The sequence below is a fragment of the Melospiza georgiana genome, chromosome 2, assembly GCF_028018845.1.
Source record: "Melospiza georgiana isolate bMelGeo1 chromosome 2, bMelGeo1.pri, whole genome shotgun sequence".
NCBI lineage: Eukaryota > Metazoa > Chordata > Aves > Passeriformes > Passerellidae > Melospiza > Melospiza georgiana.
In genome coordinates, this window is record NC_080431.1 from 16825621 (window position 1) to 16848897 (window position 23277).

At 42.5% G+C, this 23277-nt stretch overlaps 1 protein-coding gene across 1 annotated transcript in view; it reads right to left on the reverse strand.

The window, feature by feature from the left end:
* The window catches only part of CARS2 (cysteinyl-tRNA synthetase 2, mitochondrial), a 35697-nt gene extending 18842 nt beyond the window's left edge, over positions 1-16855 (reverse strand). The window contains exons 1-8 of the mRNA XM_058018654.1: positions 16644-16855; positions 16015-16065; positions 11832-11949; positions 9192-9263; positions 8522-8627; positions 7723-7806; positions 5214-5343; positions 2832-2965 (exon numbers count right to left, since the gene is read on the reverse strand). Coding sequence (XP_057874637.1) covers positions 2832-2965; positions 5214-5343; positions 7723-7806; positions 8522-8627; positions 9192-9263; positions 11832-11949; positions 16015-16065; positions 16644-16855 — 907 coding nt within the window. The remainder of the gene's footprint in view (positions 1-2831; positions 2966-5213; positions 5344-7722; positions 7807-8521; positions 8628-9191; positions 9264-11831; positions 11950-16014; positions 16066-16643) is intronic.
* Between the last annotated feature and the right edge of the window lie 6422 nt (positions 16856-23277).

Here is a 23277-nt window from a genome sequence, read left to right on the forward strand (position 1 = left end):
TAATGGGGAACATTTTTCAAAAGCTTTGCCTACAGTCCTGCACATGTCTCCATTCTCAAAACTTCCACTGGGTGAATTTTAAAACACAGTCATTTAAAACATCAAAAAAAAAAAAAAAAAAACAAACCACCCACCACCACCATGAGTCCCCCTGCTCAGAATTTACAATAAACTGATAAAAACAAGCAAAGAAATAGTTTCAGTCTTCACAAGTACTTTATCTGTTACTCTTGACTTTTCAGCAGTATTTTAAGAAATATTTTCCAGTGATCTAGCATTAAAAAAATCCTTAAAACTCAATCTTCTGTACTTATTACTTGCTGATGGCTGTTAACATTATTTTTTTTACCCCAAAGTTTTATAGCACTGGTTCAAAATACCTTAAATGCAAAATGAATTTTCTACAGATTCTCAACTTCTCCAGACTTGTGAGACTGAGAAGAAGCAGGGTGAGGGAGGGATGCAGTTACAGTATCTAATTTGAATTAATTTTTTTTGAAGCGTGACCTCTGAGCACTGCTAGAACATTGAACAGTCACACAGATCACTGCCTTGCAGGGCTGAAGCACAGGAAAAAGGTAGTAACACTGCATTTAAAAGAGTATGTAGAGCTTGGCTTTAGGACTGAAAGCTCTGTCAAAGACAGGAGAGGCATAGCCTGAGGTTGCCTGCTTCCAAGTCTCATCCATGTGAGCCATGGCAGCATCACTGATGGAAAACACCAATTATTCACAGCACCAGGGAGATGGCAAACATCCTGCCACTGAAAAACTACTCAGCATAATTTCAGAAATGTTGTTAAAAGCCTTAATAGGCTTCTCCTAATGAAAGACTAATTCTGTAAGTTACCAACCACCCACAACTAAATGAGATTTTAGGCACATCAGTGACCTGCAGCATCTAGCACTTAATCATACTTTGAGGCAGATTTTTAAGTTTCTCTTGCTCTGTAATACCCTACCAGCACTGCATTCTTTCACATTTGGCAGCCCAGTGCTACCAGTGCCTCAGAGTGCAAGGACAACGTATGATCACACTCCTGCTTTTATGAGTGGTGACAGAAGTAGCATTTCTTGCTCAGCAACCCATGCACCTGTCTGTATTTTGTGCTACTCACTGCACAGAGCTGCTTTGCAGCCTTGCCTGAAACCCTCTTGCTTCCACAAGTAGATAAAATCCCCATTGCACTCATCTGGATATGAAAACAACAAGCTCAGGCCTGATAACTGGACCTGAAAAGCTCATTGCTTCATTCCTCAGCTATTTCTGATAATGATTCAAAGCAACAGGAACTCACCATGTGAAGTCCTACCCTGACCACCTCAAAATTTGATTTTGTACAACATACTCTATGGAGAGTAGGAATGAATCAAAAAATCCATGGATGCAGAACCAGCTACAGCAGCTACCCATGATAAAAAAGCTTGTTTTCACAAAGTCTGTCTGTCCTGTCTGCCAGCAGGTGAGGCCACTTTCACCACAGCATCATTAAACCTGGGACTCTCAATAAGCACATTCAGGCTGTGAGACACAGCTGGACACCTGCAGCTCTTGGGACTCAAGTAAAACCCACAGCCAAAATTCTCCTGGGAGAAAGGGAAGAGCCTGGCTAAGATTACTTTCTCTCTTTTGCAAAGGTGCCCAAATACTGACTTAATTAACTTCCAGCAAACAAGTTTAAAATAGTTGGACTGTGTTTTCCTAAAAATGTACCAGTTATATCTGAATTTGAATTAATATTTCTCTTCCAAGAGTTTCAGTACTTAGAATGATTTCATTCAAGTACACAAAATACAAGGATTTTCATAACTTTGGTTTGGCGCTCTTCCCAGAGTACAAGTAGTCTAAAAATAAAGTCCTTATAAGATTTATCCTCAGTGCAGGGATTTTCTTCCTCTAATGGGGACTGCTCCTCCAATTCTGAGCTGCTAAAATCCTGAAGTCTGTTAGCAGAATAAATTGTTTCTGAAGCTGATTCATTTGCCCTAAATAATTCACACCATCATCCTCCAGCAACTCTTTCTGACTTAATGAATGCAATCTGTCAGCTCCTAGAAAACTTCAGTGTAAAAATTGCCCTTGGAATTAAGTTCTCCCTTTTTTTTTTTTTTTTTTTAATTGACTCTTCTTTATTTAGATGGTATCAAAAAATATTTCCCCTACAGATTCAGTTCCAAGCTTGAAAAGCCAGATTCACTGGTTTGTCAACAGAAGGCTCCCCTTGGCAGTAAGCAGTGCATCTCAATGGAAATGCAGAGGATTCCACAGCATCTTGGGAACAAAGCACACCCTGGAGGATGAACCAGCCTCTGGACTATTGCTATTGATTTCCAACAGGCTCTGTACTGGGAACTGAAACTAGAATTCAATATTCATCCCATACAGTACAAATATATAAAAATGAAAGCTCATGTAATTCCCAGAGTGCACCACAGGCTTAACTCTGCAGCTCTTCTATTCACAGAAGCAGCTTCAAGAGTTCATAGAGACATCCTGCCCAAAATACTAATCAGCAAAAGAGAGGCTGCAGACTTGAATCTGATTTTCTATTGACTTCAGCTGTCCATCCAGAACCACCACAACTGCAACAGGAAGAACAAATGCCAAGGCTTCCATCAATGGGAACAGCACTAGAGCCATCAGTGATGTAGTTCAAAGCTTTGTACAGCACAAACCTCACTGAATGAAGCACTTTTATGCAGAGAGAGCAAGGAGCAGCTCTACATAATGCCAGGCAGTGTAACGTGTTCTCACAGCATGAAATGCCAAACTTAAAAATCCCAAACTATTGTATTTGCACAGGCCTCTCAAGTGATCAATATTTTACTTACCAGAATGCAGAAAGTAATTCCCCCACTGCTCACACTGATGATACACCTCACACTGTGCAATTTCATTTTCATGATGAGGAAATGCAAGATCTATTCCACCAGTATGGATGTCCAGCTGTTTTCCAAACACTGCACTGTAACAATATTTTCCTGATCAGTAAGTAGAACACCACAAAAGCTTTTTGTAAAAAGAAATGCCGATAAAAATAAGATGAAACAACATATATGTAAGTGTACAACTTAGTAACTGCAGTTTTAAAACAAGATTTTACACATACCTTGGATACCAAAAAAGCAGCAGAACTTGTCTGGACAGGACCCATATCTGTTCACAATTACTTCTCCTTAGTAAAAGCAATTACTTTTCTATCTTAAGGACTGCAAGCAGGATGTCTCCTTTCCTTGTTCTGCTACAATTTCATTACCACACAGGTGCCTTTATGTGCAAGCCTAACAACTTACATCTATAAATTTGGTATTACTCTTCCTTATCTTGTATCTTTTCTGTAAGAATTCAAACAATAGTATGTGTAGTCAGGTCAAGCTGGGCAGGTCAGCAACTTTATTTTGCCTGTTAAACAAAGTTTACACTTACAGCCTCATAGGGATGGGAGTCAACCTTAACTGCTCAGAAACCAGGAGTGCTCAAGCAGGGAAAGATGCAAGGCCTACAGACAAACACACAGGCCTCACATATGTCACCTTAACAAGATGCTCCTGGTAGCTGGTTAAACATTGATACTTTGGTCCCTTTTTGAGACAAAACACCCTGCTAACACTGTGCCAAATGATGGCTTTGCAGAAGCTGTTGAGGCACAGGAGGAAAAGACAAGGAGAAGAGAGAAAGAAGAAAGCGCAGCTGCCACCATTTCGCAAGTTCATCCTTCTCTGCTCCTGCCTGCTTCAAAATCAGCTAAAGCACAAATCTTCCCAGGACTGACCCTCACCTCCCCTTGTGCCACCTACAGAGGAGCACTTGCTGCATCCTCCAACAAAACCATTAAGAGCTGGAGAGAGATGACAGATGGATCTGCCAAATGCACAGGGACAGGAGGAGCCACCCACCTCACCACAAGGGAAAATGGGTAGAGAATGACAGACCTGAGGGGGTCAAAGCAGGGGATTCCCTCCTCCAAGGCTGCTCTAGAGACCAGAGACTCCTCATTATCAAAATTAATTCACCTAACATAGTTAAAGTGCTTTGAGATACTTGGCAAAACAGACAGCTAAGTAAGTATTGCTTAAAAATGAGCCTTCAGCAGCTGACTGGCACAACAAATTGTTTTAGGTCACTTACCAAAGTAAGCTCTCCATTTTTCACAGTCCAAGATTACTACAATCACGCTCTCTGTGGGTCTTTTATTTATATGGTAAGAGCCTCATCCAGCCTCAGTAAAATAGATTTTTAGAGAAAGAAATGCAGACTATAAACAGCACTGCATTAGCAGACAAGCCATGTTGTAACTGGCACTTCTTATCTGTGCACTTCTGTCAGAGGTTGTACATCAAACACAGCATGATTTTGTGCACTTTGATTGCTTTAAGAGCTGCCTCACTATGCTGAAACTATTTGCAGACAGAAAATCACCCTTATAAACACCTTTCACAAGCAGGTGGAAAAGACTAACAATCCCAGGTGCACCAGAAAAGCATATGAAAGAAAAACCTAAGGCAGCTGGTTCCACCTTCTTTCAACTTTAGCTGAAAATTTCAGCTGAACAAGGTCAGATCTAAACTATTTCTTATTAGCTTCCAAAAAAAGATCTGAGACTAATGCAAAACTAAGTACACTATCAATCTTCCAGGAGAGAAGACCTTTTTCTCCTGTGGTGAAAATGAAACTTTAAATTAAGAGCAAATTACATCAAACCAACTGCAAGCAAAACACTACTCAGCAAGAATGCTGAATAACACTTAGATGATGAGCACCAACATCCATAGCTGCTGTTAAGATAAGGCCAGCAAGATCTCATAGATCAAGCTGCAATCCCATACCCAGTCCTCCTGACACCTACCTCCTGAACTAGGACTGATGGAGACTGCTAGAAGTGGAAGGGAAGCAATGGAAGAGGTGCCATAACTTGCACCACTCCTTTGGTTACCCAGCTCAAGTTAAAAGACTGCTAATGGACTGTGTGATCCTGTGTGCCATATTTTAAGCACCAAGTCTGACTCTAGAGAAGGTGCCAAAACATAGAGACAGGTGTGACAGTAAGGTGAAGCAGAGTTTATCTGGGCCACATGTGACACCCTAAGTTAAGGGTCACATTAAAACCAGTGCTACCTACTGATCAGAAAACAATTTCAGTACTGCTGCTACCATTGTACTGTGACTGAAAAAGAAAAATAGCACTAGATTTATCAAAATCCAAGAAATCTGACCTTGATATTGTGGAGCATTCAATGTGCCATCCAGGTCGTCCTTTTCCCCAGGGAGAATTCCAGGATAGCTCCTGAGGCTTGGCAGCCTTCCACAGGGCAAAATCTTTACCATGTCGTTTGTCAGAATCAGCTGGCAAGAAGTGATTTGTTAATGGGATATGTCTCAAAGAAAAAAAAATGACCAATGAAAGCAAGAGGAAATGTGTATTTAGTGAACTACTCTGATTTTAATCCCTTTCAATCAACTTCTTTTCACTACAACTTCCCTCTCTTCCCCCTCACACCGGGGAAAATTGAAATATTGAAATACTGAAATATTGAAATCTATTTTGACAAGCCACAAAGATTCCTTATCCTCTACAAGGATTCAAGATTCCTTAATATATCCTATCCTCTCAGTCCTTTTATCCTTGCCCAGTTTGTCTTATTTTTCATTCATTTAGTTACACATCCACCAGTTTCCCCAGGACAAATTGACTGCACTACAGCAGAAAAGGTAATAAAACTAAACCAAACCACACAAACAAACAAACATAAACCCCCACAATTTTTTCTCTGGGACACAATTGCTTTCTGTTTTATAAAACAAAGTGCACAGAGGTAAGAATCAAAACTGTTCTTGGACAGTAGCAACTTTTCACTACCATTTTCACCAATGGGTTCTCTACAAAGGTTCCCTCACAGCTACATTTGTTCCTTCCTTCATTGCCCAGGATGCAGTCCTTTTTGTTACAATACTGCAGGACTGTTCATCTCTGCTGACTCCTAACCTCCAGTCAAATACCAGCAACCCCTGGCAGGAGCCACAGAACAGGGCTCTGGACTCTGGACTTTATTTCTGACAAATACATGACCTCACTTTTAGAATCATACAACTCAAAATTCCTAAGAACTAAAGATACAGAAATATAACTCTAATTTTATCCACTGAATCTTCACCTGGGCTCTTCACGAGATTGCCAAATTCTGAGTGACCAGGATCTGCTGACTACAACCCTCTTCTGCCTTTTTTGAGTATACTGCTATAAAAGAGCACTCTTCAACTTCTCAGTTGTAAGCAAAACAAGTGTCAAAATCTTTAGAAATAAGAATGTATTTAGTTGTGACTGGAGAGGAAGCAGGGTAAAACACATAATCAGTCACAGCTGAGGCTGGAAGGCACATGTGGGGACAGCCCAATCCAACCCCCTGCTCAGAGCAGGAGCAGCTGCAGCAGGCTGCCCAGGATGGTGTCCAGTTCAGCTTTGACTGAGGATGGAGACTCTACAGCCTCTCTGAGCAACATGGTTTGTGTTAACCATCCTCAGGGTAAAAAGGATTTTTCTTGGCTTTAAATGAAATTCCTGTACTTCAAGTTGTGATCAGCGCCTCTTGTCCCATCACCAAGCACCCCAGAGGAAAGCCTGGCTCCATCTGCTCTACTCCATCAGTATGAGTACACATGGGTAGGATTCCCCTGAGCCTTCTCTCCTCCACGCTCGGTGGTCCAGCTCTGTCTGCTTTGCCTCATATGAAAGATGCTCCAGTATTTGGAGATGAAAGATGCTCTCCATCACTACTGTGGCCTTTTGCTGGCCTTTCCCCACTGCTGCTCTGGGGAGCCCAGCACCAGCCCTGCACTCCAGGCAGTCTCACCAGGGCTGAGCAGAGAAGGAGCTGGCAATGCTCCTCCCAATGGTCATGCAGCCCAGGAGGCTGCTGCTCTCTGCACTCAGTAATCACCTCTAAATAACTGTTGACAAAATGCATTCCCTCTGTAAGCTGTGACACTGAAACAGCTCCAGAGCAGAGCTGTGAGAAGTTCTGGCTGTACCTGAGCATCAGCCCCTAGGGCATTTTCAATAATTGCAAACAGATTTTTTTAACGATGCAATACTGAACTTTAGTTTACAAAAGTATGCAGGAGACCTGAATCAAATTCTCTGACACAGAGACCTCATCAGACCCTACTACTCTGCTGAACAGAGGTTCAGCAACCCTGCAAAGCAGGAACTGCAGCAAAATCTCTACAGCCTGCTCTAGCACAGCCTATGAGAGACTGCTTACCTTCACACAGAGGCTGCTTAGCCCAGTGAGAAGTAATGAAGGCAGCAATTCATCCAGTTAATTTCAGAGCAGGGCAAGTGCCCCAACAAGAACATGGCAGGTGAGGTTTCCTTGTGCTTTCCCTTGAGTACCTCACTGCTGGCTACTGTAATAGCAAGAACACTACCCCACTGTGAAGTTTCTATGTACCACTACCAAGTATTTAATTAAAATTGCTTAAGAATCCTGATTGTTCTAAGGTATCAGAACAAAGGTATAGAGGGAAGGACAAAAGGAAGAAGAAAACCCAACTTTCCTCCTGCACTGGCAACAGTAAGTGCCTCAAAAAATAACTATGAAAGCACTGTAATCCTAATTAACTAGAAACTCAGCTATACACAATGGGTTAGAAAACTGTTTCAGACTGTTAAATGAAAGTCTGCACCTAGATGCAAAATGCATTCAAACAATGCATTAAACTTACCTGCTTCATCTTGGGTATCAGGGTTAATAGCAGTTAACACTCCGTATCTTTTTCCCCAGGACTTAACATCAAAATAAACATTACCTAATACAAAAGAAATGTTTAGTTGCATAGCAAAGATGCAGCACATTGATGAGAACTTGATAACGTTTCCCTGAAAGCAAAAAAAAAGTGCTCTTCCACTCCCATTTGAAATTGTGATTTAGAAATTCCGAAATATGGCAAAAGTAGTAGCAGATGTTCCCATGTTATCCAGTTTTTCAGTAACCTCTGTGCACATGCTCATTCTGCCCATAGCATAACTGAATTCTGGGGATCTCCCAGGCTCTTCCTTGCCCATGCACAATCAGCAATCCCCTCCCTACTGCAGCTCAACCTACACCTAGTCCAGTTACAATGCACTTGAATTCTTCTACAGCCACCAGCTCTGCTAAAAAAAGAAACCCACACATTTTGCTTTGCAGACACATCTTTGACAGCACATAGGAGATACACAGCTCCTCTTCAGAGGTTCCCTCAGCTTTCTTATAGAAACCAGGCCAGGATTTCCCCAAGGAGTTTAGACAGCAGTTTATTACAGTAAACAATTATAATAAATAATGAGCTACATTTAACTTAGAAATTGAGTAATAGTTTTTCTGCCCACTCATGTCATCACAAACAACTCACTCACACCCTGTTAAGCAACAGAAGGAAAGCCTGGCACAAGGTATCTCATCTGATTCCAAAACAGGATTACTAAGAGCAGTGACTTCCTATACATGTGCTGAACAAGGAGTTACCTTGCTCAAAGTCTTACCTTGCGAGGTTGCATAAGCTTGTCCACTGGAAATTATTGTTTTTATAAAGGAGATTATTTGAGGAATATGGTCAGTCACCCTCATATATACTGTAGGAGGAAGGACCTTAAAGAAAGAGTAACATAGCATTAACACACTGCCAATGAGTTCCTTCATTCTAGCAGACAAACAAAAAAGAACATTCTTCTCAATCGTATCTTTAAAAAAAGTTGCAAGTATCATAAAAAAATCATAAGTAGTATTTAAGACACTATACACAGAAGGGTGGCAAAAATAAACCCTGATTTTCCCAGTGGCTCACTCTCTGCTTCTGACAGGGAGACAAGAAGCAAAGTCACTTGAAATCAATGAAAGAAGATTTTGTGTTTCCTGTGCTTTCAATCAGGCTGTTTCTGCATTATAGTAGTATCTGTGAATCGAGGATCTACTGAATATGGAAAAAAACTGTTCCAGAGTTTCATTTGTTCATTCTAAAGCTCAGGATTGCTTCTCCCCACATCTCCTTACTCAAAAGGTGTGCAATATCATTCTAGAAGAATGAAAAAGTAAATCAGCACTCAGTTTCCAAGCAACGAATTTATTTTTTCAGATCAAACTCTCAAAACCAGATTCTTTACCAAAATAATTGCTTAGAAATGCTTTTAGATTTACAATCTTGAGTGTTTGTACCTTTAAGGCAGCCATATCTTGTTTAAAGTCTTCTTCATAAATACGAGCAAGAGCTACTGGCGATATATTCATCTGAAAAAAAAGAGAAGCAGATTGGCAAATCATAAGTCAGAGTAATGATATAAAATATGGCAATCTTTTCTCAGACAGCTAATAGCTAATTGGAAGACTTAGAGAGCCCCTAAGGTAAAGAGTCAGAAAGGCTTATTAATCTAACACTGACAGGGAGGAGATATAAATTATAAATAACTTAGAAGTAGTATTTAATTTATGCTTAATTTACAAAATATTAATATAGCTATTTTAAGAGAAAGCAACCAAAGACTAAAATAATAAACTCCTTCCCTCTCTTATTATTTTCCTCTTGAGAGGGTCTTTCATTTCCAGTGATAAAACATACTACCATACACAGGACATTAAAACCATTCAACTTACTGACAGGAAACACCAATACCACCTACGTGTCAGAAAGACAGATCAGGGACTTGCAGGATGAGACAAGATATTAATTTCCAGTGATTAAGAAAAATAAGCTATTTCAGCAGATCATGGATACTCATAGATCTCAATACTGAAAGCCAGTTCCATGCTTTGCCAAGTCCAGCATTTCTCAAGCACCTTCTCTACATTTCTCATTCATGGGACATGAACAGGTTCCTCTTGCAGAGAGGATGAGAAAATGCAACCCAAAAAGGAAAGGTACTTGCACATAGTAAAGGTACTTGTTCTCAAATACTCAGAAAAGACCAGGGATTGAAAGATGCATGACAGCAAAACCTGCCCTAGTAAGCAACAGCACAGTATCAAAGTGTTTCAAATGCATGCTTTTACATCTTCTCTGAGAACAAACTACTGGGGAGAGACAAGAAGTCTCTCCATCTTGCAGGTAACTGAACCCTTAACAACACAAATTCCAAAATCATCACTTCCAATTCATTACTGGAGCACCGCTATGGGTTCAGATTTTGAGAGAGCAGGTGGGTACCACTGTTTGTACAAAGCAGGGGTTCTGGTGAAGACAATGTTCATGCAGCACTGAAATGAGGACAATGCTCAGCACCAAAAAGCAAAGACATGCTTCTGCCTACAGACCAGTGACTAGATTCATCTCTCTAGACAGCTCAGCTGCTTCTTTGATCAAGAAAGAAACAAAGGTGTCTACAGAAAGAAGATGGAGAATTTCCTCCCCTCCAGATGGATGTTCAACACACAAGGAGACTCGCGTCTCTCTCAAAGGACCCCTGATGGCATGCAGCATGTTCATCATGAACTAGTACCCAACTTTGAGGCTTCCCCCAGATGAACCCCACCAGGGGATGACAAACAAGCTCAGACATGTTGATTTACCACTGTAATGCTTCAGGTTCCAACAATAAAAGCAGGCTACTGAGGTAAAGGCCTTGGCCATCCAAAAAAAATGGTTGAGCAAACACTTCAAAAGGTCACAAAAAAAAAAAGCCAAGAAAAGATTACTTCATTGAACCAAAGAATGTAGTAAAGCAACACATCTTTCAAGAACATGTCATTTCCCCCTCCTCAAACCCAAAATCGCTAAGATGTTCTGACAATAAGGAAAAAATTTAAAATGCAAACATGGATTTAATATGCCTGAATTTTGGAGGTTTTTATTTTAGAATTGTTTACTGCCTTAGAAAACTGCTAGTAAATGGACTAAGGGAACAGACATATTTCTATATGAGTGGTGTGCTGGTATTCATTTGAATGCAGGGGCCTATATTTAACTGCAAAAGTAACTGTTTACTTAAAGATAAGTAAAAGGAACAGCTGTCAAATTCTCTGGCTCCAAGAAACTATCTTAAAGCTTGCAACTGCAATTCAGTCCCACACATTCACTTATGATCTCAAAGACATGAGTTATAGATTCTAAAATCAAATTAAACAAAAGGACTCAAAATGCAGAATAAAAATACAGAATACAGTCTTAGTGCTTGAGGGTTCAAAAAGTGTTTTTAAAGCCATTAAAAAAAAAGAATTGAAATAATCATTCACCAAGCTAATCTGGTAAAAAAGGTCCTATTAAAATTCTGCCAAGAACCACTTACAGCCCCAGTCTTACCAAGACCTACCCGTACACACAGTGTTAACTTTCCTGCGGGTGACAAATCCCGGCAGGCCGGGTGAAGCTTTCCAAGGCGCTGACATTGCAGCTAGATGGTGCTCGGCACCTGCCCGGAACTGCCCTCGGCCCCACGTGGCAGTGCTTGTGTTCAGCGCTGCCCTGCATGATCACGGCACACTAACACTTCCCAGAACTCACCCAGAACCCTTCTGGCTGATACATTTTGGGATAATTTCACTGTGCTGAGCATTCACGCTGGGCTTTTGCTCCCTTCCAGCCTCTCAGGCAGGGGGAGAGGGCAGGAGAATCCCAGCTGTGGGTGCTGTAAGGCAGCTCCCTCTCTGCCTCCCCCCATCACTCAGCTCTGTACCCATTTACCCCCACAGCCCTCCTCACTGCCAGACCCATTACAGCCACACTAGGGAACCAGAAACCTCAACGTTAATTACCTACTAATTAAAACAAACATAACTAAAGAACCCCAAACCCAGGTTAATTTTCCTACATAAGCAGCTTAGAAAATACCAAAAGGTTAGTCAAAGACTGCAGCAAACACCTACCTCATTGGCTCTTTTTATTATCTTGTCATCTATGTCTGTGATCCCCATCACCATGATAACTTCAATTCCAAAAAATCTTGTCATTATCCTTCGAATTATATCAAATCTAACATAGGAGCTGGAAGAGAAAGAAACACACGAGCTTTTGAACACGTAGTAGTAAGAATAAGAATAAACTAAAACAAAAATAACCAACAGCCACGGGGACAATCTAATTAATCCCAACACTTGCAATGAAAAGATCTTCAGTACATAAGGTGTTTTTCCAAAACCAGTTGCTACCTGGACAAAAGTCAAGCAAATTTCTCTTGAACTGGCCTACCCTCTTCTGGCATTAGTGACACATTACATCAGATTTTCTGAGTGTTCTCTTTTGTTGCATCTCTTTATTCAAAGGGTATCACAAGCTACAGGAGCTGGGAGACTCTTTCAAAGCCAACAGGACAAAATGAGACACATAGATCAGATGTTCTTGAAATATATCCCTTAGGCTTAGTATATCCTAAGAGGTTTTCAAAAGTCATGCAGCAGAACAGGGAGAAATAAAGCAGGATTCAAATTAACTTTTCTTAGGGTTGAGTAACAACAGATACCAGCCACCAATAAAGTATTTCATTCACACACCATCACAGATGTTTTCTGATAGCAAAGAGTAGATGCTCCATAGCTTATTCTGTTTTATTTGCATTTGAGAATAAAAGTTATTCTGAAAATTATTCAGGGCTTTTACCACAAAGCAGAGTATTAATGCTGATAGACTGGTGGATATACAAGCTGTAGAGGGCTGCTGCAGCTCCTGCTCACAGACACCCCATCTGTAATTCTCAAAACACACTTTCACTGAGTTAAACTAAATTACTAGGTGGGATACTAGAAGGTGATTAAAATCTCTGCATCTGCCCTGCAAGATGATGAGAATCCTCAGTATTTCTGGGCTGTTTTCTCCAAAGCCAGCAAGGAGGTTCACAGACCTACAGGTTCCCATTTCATTCACAGCATCACACAAACTGCAACTCCCATGGCTGCCAGAACAAAGAAGTGTAAGCAACTCCAGAAATGGATTTGCACCCTTCCCAGCAGGTGCCAGGTAGCACTAAGGTACTGATTTATGGATGCAGAATATCTCAATGAAGAAAAATACTTTTAGTTGTTGTTTGTGCCATGCCCATGCTGAATAAAAGACTTTTTGAAAGCCTTGCTGCCAGGGAGATAGTTTTTAATGAATAGCAGCTCACTGGGAGTAAGGCTCATCTAATGTGGTGACATGATTCCATAAGAATATTAAATTGGCCTTTGGATCCTGTTCAGAGGAACAACGCCAGCATCAAAAGCTTGATATTAGATTTAACAGCCCTGCAGTCACTGTTCCCAGAGCAGGCACAAATTTCACACTGTTCCCTGTCCTCTCATCTTCCAACTGAATTAATGGAAGAAACTCTGCAAGAACAAGAGCAGAATTCCTGATACCACAGGGTCTTTACCACTTCAGCACTGATAAAAAAACCCAGCCAAAACAGACAGTCAAGATCAGGGGGTGGCAGAGCACGTGCAAGAGAAATCTCTCATGGCTGGTTTTACTCTTACTTCAAAGCATTCAGCCAGGAACCTGGATGCCAACCAGGCTGCAGGTCAAACCAGTACGATCAAGGTCAGACCAAGAACTGGGGGAAAAAAAATTATTATTTGCCTGTCTTACTTTTTTCTCTATATAGAATGGGTGTTGGATGTCATATGGAGGCAGACAGAGGATTTGTTTTTAGGACTGGAAGCACAACATACTAGAGAATGTTAAATTATTTAGAGAAAAAGAATCCTTGTGGAATGGAAACAGGACAGGAGAAAAATAATGCCATTATTTCCAAATTCTCTTCAAGGATCTCAAACTCATTTTCATGATCCATTTCTGCTTTATTACCTGCTCCATTTGTTGTGTTTGACACAAGTCAAATGTAAGACAGAGGGGGAAAAAGGGAATTCTAGTAAGAAAAGAACATGTGGCAGGAGTACAACAACATGAAGGTATTTAACAAGAGCAGCAGAGTAGCAACAGCCACCACTCCATTTGACTTTATGCTATTTCCCAGGGCCCCTCCTGGCCCCCAACAGCAGCACACATTCCAGCTGTTCTATGGCTGGACCTAGCTACTGGGGAAAAAAGATACCATTTTGAAAAATAAATAAACAAATAGAACCAAGAGTGCTCCACCATCCTAACAAATCAGCTGAGCAACAGGATGTCAACACTGACATATGTAAGACCAGAGATACTGGAAAGGAACAGCCAACTCCTCCCACGCTGGAGGGTTCAACTGATGAGAAAAGAGAGCAAAAGGTCTTCAGTGCAGACACCTTGTCAGGCAACAGGAACAACACGTGAAGTGCTTAAAGAGGTGCCAAAACAGGGAATTATACCTGGTGTATCTGCATGATACACCACAGGCAATATTCTGCACTAACCATTCTTTCTTAAATTAGCACGTGAAGAGGTCAGACCGGGGTGAGGAAGATGTATGGCAAACCTCCACAGTGGGAAAGCCTGAAATTGCTTATTTACACATGGGTAAGAAAAGATGGGTAAAAAACCAGCAAGTGTAAGCAAGGCCCTTCCACTCCCTCTTTTAATCAAGAAAGTCTGAGGGCAAGGAACCACTGAAAAAACAAGACATTTAAAAGCCACAGAGAGCTGCAAGACCAACGGGTTAAATTCTCCACCTCTATAAAACATTGTGGTCTAGATCAACTATACCCCTTAGGACAGAAGCACCTCTGCAATTCCCTTCCCTATTACACCATGTCAGGGAAGACAGGCCCTATCACACTAGAGAACCTCAACTGAGGGATAAAGACAAGAAACTTATAACCATCTTTTTTACACAGTTACTTTCAAGTGATGATTAAATCGTGATTATTTCAAGGTAAACTGTAAAGGAGCCTGTATCACAAAGAGCTGTAGATTTAAATACACCAATTACTATGACTTTCCTGAAAATACTAAGTACAAACAACAAGTCCAAGATATCATGTTCTTGATTTTTAGGTCACAAGTAAAAAGCTAGGTCAGTTTACTGCTGAGACTTGACAAAAGCAAGGAGTAAAAATACACCACAATATACACACAACAGTACAGCAGCATTAACATTAGCACTGACAACAGTACTTTCATATAACTGGTATTTTAAGTCCTCCTTTTTACAGAACAAAGCAGCAATTGTGCAATTACTGTGATGGCTCAGTTCAACATGAGCAAGATTCAACACAAGTTTCTGAATGAAGTTGAGACAGGATGAGAAGCTGTGAAATCCCTTACATTGAACGGGAACTATTCAGTTACTGAAATGCACAATATCTGATCTTCATACAGATGGCAATTATCTGATAAACCCCTGCTCTTCCAAAGAGCACAACACAACCTGCTCTTTAAGAACCTTAAGAGCAGCTTGAGCTGCTGCTTGCTGCAACTCTCCTCAGTTTCACAGGAACAGCAGACACCCTGCATGTCTACTCATCAGGTGTGTTGTTTTGAAACAAGTGCCAGCAACCTCTTCTGGTGTATTTAAAATACTTTTTCAAAGTCACTTATAACGAAGCTAGCTTATTGTTCTAACAATCCTAATGAACTACAGAGAAAAACCTTTAAGCTACCTGGACTTTCTGAGATTTGAGATGCGATGTGCTCATCTATGAACCTTGAAAGCACCTTTCTATTAGCCAGCCCTGCATGGCTTTTCCTTGGTGCCAACACAGTGCCTGAACTAACCCCAGGTGAAACTATCTTTTCACACAGCTGAGAGGCTCTGCTCCAGATCACGAACTCCACATGAGAGGTCACACTACGGTGATACAATTTGTTACAACTCACCCTACCCAAACAAACTGCACACATTCCTAATGCTTCTTCCTAAGACACAGACGCACACTCTCTGCCTCAGCCAGGCAGCAGAACCAACAGCCCCTTTATGGACTACCCCAGCCCCAGAGGAAAAATACACAACAAACAGACTTCTGCCCTTCGCACAGCACAGGGGACGAAGGGCTGGGCCTCGTGTCAGCAGTTACAGCTCTGTCACCAGGACACACGCTGCAGCCTGGGGATGCCCAGCACTGTATTCCCAGCACCCCTGGCATGGGATGTCCAGCGCCGTGTATGTGCCTGGATGTCCCCACGCTGCCATCCACGACTCACCAGGCGTGCCCCAGGTGTGCGTGGTCATACACCGTCGGCCCGCAGCTGTACCTGCAGGAGAGGAGGCAAACAGAATCACTGAATTGTTAAGGTTGGAAGATCACCCAGTCCAAACCCCTGTCAAGGCAGGGTAACCTACAGCAGGTGACACAAGAATGTGTCCAGGTAGGTTTTGAATGTCCCTAGAGAGGGAGTCTCCATGAGCCCTCTGGGCAGCCTGTCCCAGTGCTCTGCCACCCTCAACATAAATCAGTTCTTTCCCACGTTGAGGTGAAACTTCTTGTGTTTTAGTTTATGGCCACAACTCCTCGTCCTGCCGCTAGGCAATGCCAAAAGGAGCCTGGCACCATCCTCTTGACACCCATCTTCGAGGTATTTATATGTATCGCTGAGTTTCCCCTCTCAGTCTTCTCTCCCCTGGACTAAACAGGCCCAGCTCCTGCACTCTCTCCTCGCTAGAGAGACGCTCCGGTCCCTTAATCACTTCGTGACCCTTCTCTAGACCTTTATCCAGTAGCTCCATGTCTTTCGTGCCCTGGAGCCCAGGAGGGGACACAGGAGCTGTTCCCGGACACAAACCGCTCCTGTCACCCCCGCCACCCCGCGCCCGCCGCGCCGCAAGGCGCTACCAGGTCGCCACTCCTTCCGCGGCCAGCACGAGCGGCTCCTTGCTCCGGCTCCGGCTGTTGTACGCCACGATCCCGCTGTCGCGCCCCGCCGGAGGCGCCCACGGCCGCCGCCGCGCAGCGCCCGAGCACCGCCGCGCTCCCGCCTGCCCCCGGCCGGCACCGGGGCCGAGCCCGCACCGCCGGGCCGCCGCCGCCGCCGCCGCGCGCAGCATGGCCCGCAGGCTGCCCGGCCGCGGGCGGGGAGAGCACAACCCGCCGCCACAGCCGTGCGGGACCCGCGGCGGAGCGGGGCCGGGGCCGCCGGGGCGCAGGAAGGGGCGGGGCCTGCGGGCGGGGCCGGGCCGGGCGCCACCGCCTCCCGCCGGGCCGGGGGGGCAGCGTCGCTCCCGCCCCGCTCCGCACCCCTCCCGCTCCGCTTCGGGCCCGCTCCCGGCGCGGTCTGCCGAGCGCCGCCATGGTGAGCCTGCGCTGCGGGGCTTGGGCCGGCTGGGTCCCGCTGGCACGGCGCGTACGCAGCCTTGTGCTTCGGCACAACCGCAGCGCGGCTTCTTCCTAGCGAGGTTTTTAAGGGAGATGTTTGTAATGTGTGACTAATTCACCATAATGGTCTCCACTGTGTCGAGTCAATTCGGTCACTTCAGGGAATGAATCTCTTTTTGCATTGCCTTTCAGGTCAGAGAACGGCTGGCAGCCTGTTAGTTCCTGGAAATAAACATGGTGTGACATTCCCAAACTCCCAAATCAGAGTCTCAGAAAACACTTAATGCACCCTCTAACTCCCACATACTTGTATAAAGTGTTACCTGACCTAGACGTTTTCAAAAATGACAGCAAGTGCTGCCGAGTACTTGGTGAGGTGCCCTAAAGGTAGCCAGGCTGACTGTCAAGGTCTGCTTCCTCACTGGGGATTTTTTTTCTTGCTTTCAGAGCATATCGAGGAAATGGAGCTTAACTGGCTGCAGTACCTTGAACCACGGCTACTCAACCAGAATGAATAACAGTGTAATGGAACAGACATAAGGGTACCAAAAGTATTTTTTAATGAGTACCTTGTTTCCAAAAGTGACTATGAGCAGATACCAAGGAAATAAGTGAGAATTACATTAGCTTATAACCACAAAGATGATCAGAGGGATGGAACAGGTATCCTGTGAGAGTTAGGGTTGTTCAGCCTGGAGAAGGCTTCAGGGAGACCTTACAGCACCCTCCAGTACCTAGAGAGGACCTACAAAAAAAGGGGAGAGCAACTCTTTACTTGTACAGATAGTGACAGGACAAGGGGGGAACCGTTTTGAACTCAGAGAGGAGAAATTTAGATACATGTTAGGAAGAAATTCTTTACTCATAGGGTAGGGAGGTTTTGGAACAGTTTGCTCAGAGAAGCTGTGGATGCCTGATCCCTGTAAGTGTTCAAGGCCAGGTTGGATGGGGCTCTGAGGAACCTGGTCTAAGTGACAGATGTCTCTGCTCAGAGGGGTTGAAACCGGATTATCCTTAAGGTCCCTTCCAATCCAAGCCTTTCTACGATTCTGTGAATATCTTCCCAGATATTTTTCCAGCTTCCAAACAGATGGCATCTTCAACTGAATATCTTGTGATTTTTTTTTTTGCGCCTCATCACCCCCCCCCCCCCCCAGGTTTTTGTACCCATCCTCACAGATTGCTGTACCATTAATTCCCCCTTCTCTGTGAACCCACATCAATCCCAGGCTTTGGCAAGGAGTACTGCAGGTCTAGTGCCATCTTTAGGAAGCACCGTCTTGGCATGTGTTGAACTCAAGGCCTGTGAGCTCCAGTTATGGCCACCCTTGCTCTTGTACAAGGAGAGTGAGTGAACTCACCTTGTCTGTCCTGCTCCTGACTGTCTTCCACACAATCCTCTACCCAGGCTGTTCAGGGAGAGCCTTTTCGGGTCCCTCAGACCACTGTGTTACCTGCTAAGGCACCTTGCTGATCTTTGGGAGGAGGGCACTACTGAACACTCACAGCTTTTCTGGGCTGGATGCTGCAGGTGTGCCTGTGGTGAGCTGCCTCACAGAAGTGTTTGTATTGTCTCCTCTTCTATCTGCCAGGGATGACTTGAATAGATTTTTCTCATAAGTAATAAGAGCATTTAAAATTATTGCTTTTACATAATACTTGATTTCTGTCTACAGTTTACTCAATTTTAGAGCATATCAGATATAAAGCCCTACCAGTGGCAAATGTTTCCTTTTTCTTTTAATAGGTACTTTCCACAGAATTTGTCATTTAACAATCTTAACATTTTGATCAAATAAGATACCTATTTTATGAGCTTGTTAATTTAAGACTACCTAGGATGAAATTCAGGATACCATCCAATAACCTTTGTAAATGTTTGCTTTGTATGTTTCTCAGGAAGCTTCACAAGCCAATTATTTCAGCTTCCATAATGAGCTGGTTTTGATGTCTTGCTGTTCAACACACATCTAGTTAAGACTTGTCATTAACTCTGTTGTCTTCTTTGTTCTGTATGGTTCTAAGCACTTTGACAGAGTTCAAATCAATGCTAAGTAACAATGGATGTTTTTTAGGCTTAATTCCAGGTTTAGCTATCATGGATGAAACTGCCAACAGATCAGAAGAATGCAAGAGCCTTTTCTTTCCCATTGGTTTCAGAAGGCTTAGTGTCTGTGCTAGCCAGACTGGCTTTTAGCATTTAGTCCCAAAACCTCTATGTCCTGCTGTAAAATGTTATTTTCTGACGGTGGGAAAAGCCACAGTTATTAAATGCCTGAAATAAACAGCTAACATCATTCATGCCTGAGATTTAATGCAAAAGAATACACCCAGTGGAATAGTGGAAAGTGTTCTTCAAACACCTAAGTACAAAAAGAACCTAATTTCAAATGAAAGCAAAACTAATCCTGGTGGATAAAAACCATGAATTATTCATGTTAAAAATACCAGCATTCTCAGAATCAATTGGTCTGTGGCTGTAAGCATACCTCCACTTCATGCCACCTGTACCTGTACCCTTACTCCTGCTCTGGGACATGTGCAAGGACACAAAAGCCATCTACCAGAAGTGCAGAACAGCAGCAAAAGGTTTTATGCCACCAGAAGACCTTTGCTTCCACCTGGATAGAAGATGCCTTTGGAGTTTGCAGGCAGTTGGAGCCAAGGTACACATGATCAGTGCCAGGCCTGGGCCTGCTGTACTCCTGTAACTTCAGCTCTTGCAGAATAGCCAGGAGGAAATGTGATCTGCAGAGCTTAGTCACACTCCCACTGCAGCAGGTCTGCCTGAGCTTTGGGTAAACTCTTGTTTCAAGGGGACACACATGTATTTAATGTTGTCAGCTCATGTTCTCATGTTTTTCTTAAGAGTCATCAAGGCTAAAACTTCCTTTAAATTAAAAACTGAAACTCCAAGGTAAAGGGGTGACTCCTGAACACCTTAGAAGGGATCTCTGTGTTTTCTGTTCCTTTATCTGAGTATGTAAGAAGGCAATGTTTCCCCTCCATCCTTGATCAAGAAGGAAGTCTGTTAGAAGCACAGCTGTGTGTGCTGTCCACCAGCAGTGCTGACAACATTTCTGTGGTGAGCAGGGAGGATCTCTGGGGACTTTGGCTTACCTGGCTTCTGTATTTTCCAGCCTCCAGTCCTAGTAATACCTATAAGATTTTCCCTCAGAGGTAAGATCCCAGAGCATGTTTTGTATCATACATGAATAAAGCTAAAAAACAATTCTCCATTTCCATGTATTATTAGGAGACACATGCTTTGTAATTTTTTACAGTTTCCCCCATATTGCTAAAGGTGCTGTATTTTATCTTCTAAAAATTCAGCCACACCATCTTAGAATTGTTGACAGAGGAAAAAGGTTGCATTTGCTGTGTTAGCAAGAGCGTGTTTCCAGTATCCGTGGCCCTTCTCATCAAGTTCTAGTTCAGAAACCTGGCAAGGAGGCCAAATCTGAGAAAATACAGGGGCAAAGGTTATAAAGACAGATTACAAACCAAAAACAAAGACGAGCTAAATCCACTGCAGTGGACTGAATTTCTGCTGGTGCTCTGCAGTAATCTGTAGTTACAGACACATTTTAACTTAAGTTTTATAAGTCTTTTTATTTTTAGAAAATCTAGGTGCTTATTGGTTTGTTTCAGAATCTTGTTTGATTTTTTTAAAGAGACTAAAAATTGCCTCAATCTTATTACAAGTGCTTGGCTCAGAAATATTGTAAATGTTGAGTGGCCATTCCACCAAATATTCACAAGGTAAAGAGTATGCTTTATAAAAGAGAAATCATCTTGAGAATTTATTTGAAAAGAGTTGTTCTGGGGACAGGGAGTAACACTGCAAAAGAAAATTCATTGCTGGTGGACATATATAACCAATTAAACTTACTTGCTCTTACCAGAAGTCTATTAGCTCTTAGGTTCAGAAAACCTACCCACCAACTGCTCTGACATACATTGCCTGTTTTTCATTGCAAGTGTTTGGGTCCTGCACCACAGCTGACCACAAGTCTGAGGGTTGGTAAGAATTCAGTGAGGGTTTAGATTGGTTCTTTGTCAGTAGTTTCCAACTGCTGAGGTGTATCTCTCTTGAATTCACTAAAGGAATGTGAATCCCATGGAATATGTTGCCCTTGATCTGTGTTCATTCCATTGACATCTGAGACAACTCAGATGTATTTGCTTTGGCCTTCTACTGCAATGCACATTTACTTGTTCCAGTCAAATTTTTTTGCTGACCTTTAATGTCAGTGTAATGCTGTTTAAGCTCACTATGCTTTAGAAGTGCAGCAAGTGCAAGAAAAAGGAGGCAGTAGCCAGGAAACAGGTGTGAGAAGAGGCAGTGAGTGCAACTGCCTTGGGGCAAGCAGAGGAGGAGATGTGAAATATCTTATTGAAAAGGGAGAAGTTTAGAACAGCAGGCCAATGTTAGGTGGGCATTTGGAAAGTTCATTAAGTTCTTGAGCCTTTACTGGGAAGCAGCAGAAGGACAAACAACTAGATTTGTTTTCCAGATTTTAGAATGTATTCATCCAACATTATTTGGTGGCATGAACAGGTATTTCTGGCCTAAATATCTGTAAACAGTATATACTATCCAGGGCACTGCCAATGTGGATTGCATGAAAGGGTGAGCCATGACTCTGCCGGTCTTCATACTTGCAAACCTCAGCTCTGCTCATCTTGCATGTTAATTGTTTGTACTTTTGTTTCAAAACTCACAACAAAAGCAAAATTAACAGGCTTGTAAAATTCTACTACCATCATCCACGTAAGCATGAATTTAGCTTCATAAAGAATAAACAGACAAACAAGCAAGGAAAAAACCCTCCAAGCATATGTAACTATAGAAGAGGGATTAAGCTATTAAATGGTGCGGAAACAGCAATTCATTAGCAGGAATAAACCCATCTGATTCATCTGTACTATAAAGTATAATGACAAATGATCAGAAGACACTATCTTTTCTAATAAACAGAAACACAGCTGTAATGATTACGCAGTATTTCATAAATAGGAAAGATTTCTTATAAACAGAGCAAAGGGGCTTGGGAGCCAAAGGAGGAGAGATACATACTTTTATCCTCTAGACAAATATAAGAAATAGGAAGAAAATTAAGCCCAGGAGTCTCTTCCTTCTTTGATACATGACATTCACTTCTACTTGCAAATCCTTCTCCATGGTAAGAAATGGGCCCCTAATATGAAAAGAACGTCTGAAACTCTACTCAAAATCTTCCATCTCTCACCTAATGTAGTTCAGAGGCAAGAGGCCAAAGTAAGAAGAAAAAGAGAGGAGAAGAAGGAAAAGCAGCAACGGGCAGTGGGCATCAGCTCCATACCTTCTAACACTTCCCCCTCTAGAGATGTACTCATACACCTGATTTTATCCTTCCCTCCCCCTCACCCAGCTTCCTAAAACAATGGCTGACCTGCTGCTGGGCTTAGAGGGGGGTGCAGAGAATTGAGATTTCTGGGTACAGGTATATATTTGATTACAGCACTATACAAAGCACTGAGCATCATATTTAAGAGCTGTAAAAGAGGACCTTCAGAGAGGACACCAAATGCATTTTCAGGGGAGTTCAGTCCCTTCCTGTCTGTCCCAAGGACTTGTGCAAAGTCCCATGATGGTTTTTCTCTGTCACTCTTCTAGTAACATACAAGAAATTAACAGAGGAGGATCTAGTAGACAGCACTTTTAAGAGCCTGATGACACCAATCTCTTTCAACTCAGCACATCCAAACTATCAATACTTTTGTTGAAAGATAGTATTGCTGCAACTTAGCAGGCTACCATTACACCTCAGCGTTTCCCTTCCTATTTTTTTGTCTATTAAGAGGAGGGACAAAAGTTCCTGTTTAGCAAATTAACAGGTACTTTTACAAAATAATTTTTTATTCATACATGTAATTACTTGTGTGTGTCTAGAATGATGATTACCTTTTTTGCAAGAATGACTCTTTTTAGGACTCATCTGTATTCTTTTCAGATGTCTTGCCTATACTGAGTCATAATTATTGGCTTGGATTCTTACACTACCCAGGGGACTGTTAACTACCTTTAATCGCTGACAGTGGCTCACCTTCTTGAAGGCAAGAAGGCTTTAACTACCAGATAGGTGCCAACAATCTAGAATTGGAATAGAAA